The sequence below is a fragment of the Aegilops tauschii genome, chromosome 5, assembly GCF_002575655.3.
Source record: "Aegilops tauschii subsp. strangulata cultivar AL8/78 chromosome 5, Aet v6.0, whole genome shotgun sequence".
Lineage (NCBI taxonomy): Eukaryota > Viridiplantae > Streptophyta > Magnoliopsida > Poales > Poaceae > Aegilops > Aegilops tauschii.
In genome coordinates this window covers 103,918,381-103,923,949 of record NC_053039.3, presented here as the reverse complement: position 1 = coordinate 103,923,949, position 5,569 = coordinate 103,918,381, and the positions used below count along the sequence as shown (strand labels likewise).

The window sequence follows — 5,569 nt, the reverse complement described above, 5'->3', positions numbered from 1 at the left end:
TATTCTTGCAGGGTCAAGCACATTCAAAGACTCCAGAATACTTTGGCTCATTCTCTTGTAAAAAGGCTTCTCAGATTAAATCTTCTTCTTCTTGCTACAACTTCCTTTGCAGCAAAGGCTTCAAGATGTAACTGCAAAATGACTTTTCAAGCCATCTTCTTTCCTATGAGTAATTGCTATCCATAGATTGTTTAGGATGTTAATGAATAATATTTTTTGAGACAAATTATTTTTTTAGTCTAAACACACTCCATTTTATTGATTATAAAAGTTCAAAGGAATATAATGTAGATCTGGGGGATTAAGGAGCCACACATGGCGTCCTAAAAAAAGTCTAGAGTATGTTTAGCGAGGCTATGTGCCTCAAGATTAGTTTCTCTTCCTTCAAAGATGAAGGTACAACGAGAGAACTGCTGAGGTGTAAGATTGACCTCCTTAATAATGCTAGAGTGTAGCCCACCCATATTTCCATGGATATCTTTGATCACACCTTGACGGTCTGAAGCTATCTGTATGTTTGCAAGTGATAAGTCAAAAGCAAGTGAGAGCGCTTCTCGACAAGTGAAAGCCTCCAATGATACTGGGTCAGTCACACCTTGACATTTTATCACCAAAGAGCCTAGATATTTTTTCAGTGAAATCCCTGCAAACTGCGCTGTAACTCCCTTTCACTGCGTCATGTGGCACGACACCAACAACACGATTTTTTGCAATTCCTGCAGGCGGCGGGATCCATCTGTGATGTTGTCTCAGATGTGTTTAAACAGTTGCATGTTGCTTCAAGGGTGTGCAAATCTGAAGGTCCATTAGGTAACTCTGGACAAACTGATTAGTAGCTAACGGCCCCTGAAATACATGCTCATGGATAGCCTTTCTCCGAGCATGCCAAATCCTCATGCGGTATAGACTCCATCAGTGAGAAAACAAAGCGTTTTGCATCTGGTTCTTTACACTGCATCATAACTTTCATCAGATCATCATCCTCTAATGCCCAAATGCAGCGTGCCATGTTGCACTCCATCAAAGAATGCCGCCAGAAATTTTCAGAGCCACAAAGTCCACACTCTGATTGTACTGCCATCTTCCGGTGTTTGAGCAAGTCTCAAGTTGGCAAGGACTGTTGCGCTAGCCTCCATAGATTTTTTTAAAGACAAGTAAATGAGGAGTAATATTTAGCCCTCTTGACCCGGACCGGAATCCGGGCCGAACCTAATCAGGCCACAGCCCAGCCCACGAGGCCGGCCGCCGCAGAAACACCGGAATATTCCGTCCACCAGCGTGTCCCTCCTCCCTCTCCCTCATCCCCTCCCCATTCCCCTCCTCCCTCCCGTCTTCTCTCAGTCTCCTCCGGTGGCCAATCCCCCGATCCCACCCGCCGATCCTTCGCAGAACCTTCCGCTCCCCGCCTCTACAAAACCACCAAAACCCCACTTGCCCTCTCCCACCTCCCGCGCCGCCATGGGCTCCTCCTCCTACCTCCCCCACGACACGAATTTCTCCCCCTACCTCCCCGCCGACATGGGCTCCCCCACCGCCGACGACCCCTCCCTCAACCTCTACCTCTCCGACCTCATCCCCGGCTCGCCCTCCGAATACCTCGACCTCCCCCCGACCCCGCACCACGAGCAGGAGCAGCAGCAGCAATCCTCCGACGGCCACGGGGGAGGTGGAGGCGGCGGCGGCGGCGACTCCCCCTCCTCCACGCCGGAGGACCTTGTCCTGCCCTTCATCTCCCGCATACTCATGGAGGAGGACATCGACGACAAGTTCTTCTACGACTTCCCCGACAACCCCGCGCTCATCGAGGCGCAGCAGCCCTTCCTCGAGATCCTCTCCGATCCCTCCTCCAACTCCACGTCCGACGACAGCAACAACCGCGCCGTCTCCCCGTGCTCCCCCTCCGACGCCTCCGTCGGCAACGCCGCCCAGCTGCCTCCCACGCCCGCCGCCGTTGACTCCTACGACCGCTTCCAGTTCGAGCCCGTCGACCTCGATCCCGCCGCCTTCTTCGGTGGCGGCGCCAACTCCGACCTCATGAGCTCCGCCTTCCTCAAGGGGATGCAGGAGGCCAACAAGTTCCTGCCCAGTCAGGACAAGCTCGTCATCGACCTCGAGGCCTCCTCTGGCCAGTTCTTCAAGGGCGTCGAGGAGGGCAACAAGTTCCTGCCCAGGGAGGACAAACTCGTCGCTGGGTTCAATGGCCACGCAGCTCCTGCGCCGGCGCCGGCTGTGCTCAGCGTAAAGAAGGAGGAGGCGGTGGATGCGGTCTCGGCCAACTCTGGTGGCGGCCGAGGTCGGAAGAACCCTTACCATGATGACGAGCTGGAGCAGGAGGGTGGCAGGAGCAGCAAGCAGAGTGCGCTGGGAGATGACGTCTCTGCACGGGAGATGTTCGACAGGATGCTGATGCCCTCAGACGAGATGTGCATCGTGCAGATGCAGAACCTGCGGATCGCCATGCAGGAGGCGGTGGCCAAGAATGATAGCGGCGGCGGGAAAGGGGCCAATGGCAAGGGGAGGGGCCGGCGTGGTGGTTCCGATGTGGTGGACCTGCGCACGTTGCTCATCCATTGCGCGCAGGCTGTTGCCACAGATGACCGCCGGAGCGCTACAGAGCTGCTGAAGCAGATCAAGCTGCATGCTCGCCCTGATGGCGACGGGACTCAGCGCCTCGCGCATTGCTTTGCGGAGGGCCTGCAGGCGCGGATGGCGGGCACAGGTGGCCTCGTACACCAGTCGCTCATGGCAACACGCATCTCAGCTGTGGACATGCTCAAAGCTTACCAGCTGTACATGGCAGCCATCTGTTTCAAGAAGGTGTCTTTCCTATTCTCAAACAGTACAATCTATAATGCCTCCTTGGGGAAGAAGAAGATACATATCATCGATTATGGTATACAATATGGGTTCCAGTGGCCGTGCTTTCTGCGACGGATATCAACAAGGCCTGGAGGGCCGCCAGATGTAAGGATCACTGGTATTGATCTCCCTCAGCCTGGGTTCCGGCCAACAGAGCGGATTGAAGAGACAGGGCGCAGGCTCAAGAAGTATGCCCATGAGTTTAATGTGCCGTTCGAGTACCGGGCCATCGCGACGGCAAAGATGGAGTCGCTCCGCAAAGAGGATTTGAAGATTGATCCTGATGAGGTACTCATTGTTAACTCCTTGTTTCAATTCAAGAACTTGATGGACGAGAGCGTTGTGCTTGAGAGCCCAAGGGATGTTGTGCTCAAGAACATCAGGAAGATGCAGCCCCACACATTCATCCATGCAATCGTGAATGGCTCATTCAGTGCCCCATTCTTTGTGACACGGTTTCGGGAGGTTCTGTTCTACTACTCGGCCCTTTTTGATGTTCTGGACACAACCACCCCAAGGGATAACGAACAGAGGATGCTGATTGAGCAGAACATCCTTGGGCGTGCTGCCCTGAATGTCATTGCCTGTGAGGGTACAGATAGGGTGGAGCGTCCTGAGACGTATAAGCAATGGCAGGTAAGGAATCAACGGGCAGGTTTGAAGCTGCTGCCATTGAATCCAGAGGTCATTGAGCTAGCGAGAGACAAGGTCAAGAACTGCTACCACAAGGACTTTGTGATTGATATAGATCAGCACTGGCTCTTGCAAGGATGGAAAGGACGCATCCTCTATGCCATCTCGACATGGACGGCAAACGATGCTAGCTCATAAATTTTAGCTGGCGTTTTCACTTGGCAATGCTTATAGCTCTAGTTATGTCAATATAATGTCTGTGTGTTGTGTATGGACCATGGTCTAGTTAAGTAGCCTTGGATCAGTGGATGCAGTTTCTTGAGGTACGCCTTTCCTGAATTTGGTGCATATTTGGCATTCCGACATGCAGGTGATTCTGCTCATAGGGCCAATTTGTGTGATGCAGGTCATGAGAGAGATGGGTAGCCCAAGATATATGCATGGTTTTATGTATTGTGAATTACTATGTTGTAGTCATGTTGCCGCCTGATGCCTAGCTATGTGTAGAGTTTAGACTTTGGTGTCCTGATCTGGATGGATGATGTTTGCTGAATTCTGATACGTGCCTGTGATCAATCCAGTCAGTTGATCAGGTTGTAATTCACACTAGTCACTGTGTTCTGTGTGCATAGTGCACTGTGGCAGGCAGTAACATTTGTATGAAAAACTTGATGAACCTTGCTTTGGCTAGTCTATTATGTTTTGTACCATGAGAATCATCCTTTCATGATTAATTCATGCAGGAAACCAATTATTTTGCGCACATATCTGAAGCTCTGACATAGCTCAGCATAAGATTCTTCGTAATTGTGCAGTAAGCAAAGCTGGGTCGGTTGTCCAGAGTTTATTCAGATTGTTTGGCGCTTGGCATGGTTGGGACCTGTCATGGATTCAGCAAAAACAGGCCACCTCTCTGGTTTTATGGAATCCTGGGAGGCAGGTGACTAAGGACCTTTTCCCCCTCTAGACAAAATGGACACTGAATGATACAGCTCATGCCTATGCATTGCTATCTCAATAATTGTGAGAGATATTAGCTTTAAGCTTTCAGTCAGTATGATTTGATTTGTGACGGTTCCATAGACCGATGATCTGGGACATCACATTTCAGTTCCTGGTAGAACCCAATGGTGTATGGGAAAGTGAAATGCCAGAATAGTTTAGTTCCACACCTGAACCGAATCCCAGGGAATTCTTAACAAGATTGTGAGGATCAAGCGATGCTGAAATAACATGGGGGTAGCACAAGACATGCAGAGTACCTGGTGCTGCTCCTCCTAGAAAAGATAATCAAGGGCAAAAGAATATGGTTGGACCACATGACAAGCTGAGCAAAACAAGCTGAGATAGAGACCGCCGGTCAGGGTGCATGCATCGATCGAACCTTTGTGCAGCAGTGCAGATATATACTATTGGGACTGTGATCTTGTTTTGATATTGCCCAGGTTGTGTTTTTTTTTGGAAGATCAAAGCGAATATGGCACCGTAGGAGATTAGTACACTAGCTCGGACACCGTATGAGCTGATCCTGACCTGAAGAAATGGGCGACATGGTGCAATAGGTTGTCTAGTACTCTCTCTGTAAAGTTGTGATCTAAACGCTCTTATATTTTTTTACGGAGGAAGTATAACGGTAGTGCTCCCTTGAGCTTATGGAGTTCTCTCCAGTAATTTGATAGACTTCTTGTGCAAGAAGCGAAGGCGAGCCGAAGGATCTTCATTCCAGAAGTAGGCACCCGGTTTAGCTACAATGTGTGAGTTCATTGTGATTTGTGAATTTGTGCTGTTCCTGTTTAGTTGAACTACTTTTGCATGTTTTGTGTTTTATCATTCAGTTATCTGCTCGGTACATACTCTGTTGGTGTATGTTTTTATATTTTCAGGAAATACGCTAAGTTTTTTTTAATGACCAGACTAAAAAGATAATGCCCTCCCTCAAGAAGTTTTGTCTGGGTTTGCCTCGGCAATTTTATATCTGCCATAGTTTTTATATTCTTGGTGCACATGTAGACGAGGTCACTGCTTGCGACACACATCTGCAATCACTATACACCTGCACATGATTCCACGCTAAAGA

At 49.8% G+C, this 5,569-nt stretch overlaps 1 protein-coding gene across 1 annotated transcript; it reads left to right on the top strand.

The window, feature by feature from the left end:
- The first annotated feature begins 1,246 nt into the window (after window positions 1-1,246).
- On the top strand, window positions 1,247-4,208 carry LOC109745520 (scarecrow-like protein 34). The gene is made up of 2 exons (XM_020304651.4): window positions 1,247-3,815; window positions 3,899-4,208. Exon 1 carries the CDS (start codon window positions 1,459-1,461, stop codon window positions 3,688-3,690), a length of 2,232 nt encoding a protein of 743 aa, XP_020160240.1. The 5' UTR covers window positions 1,247-1,458; the 3' UTR covers window positions 3,691-3,815; window positions 3,899-4,208.
- The last annotated feature ends 1,361 nt before the right edge of the window (window positions 4,209-5,569 follow it).

Coding starts and splice junctions, on each gene's coding strand:
- LOC109745520 (XM_020304651.4), top strand. CDS start 1,459: ATGGGCTCCTCCTCCTACCTCCCCCACGACACGAATTTCTCCCCCTAC.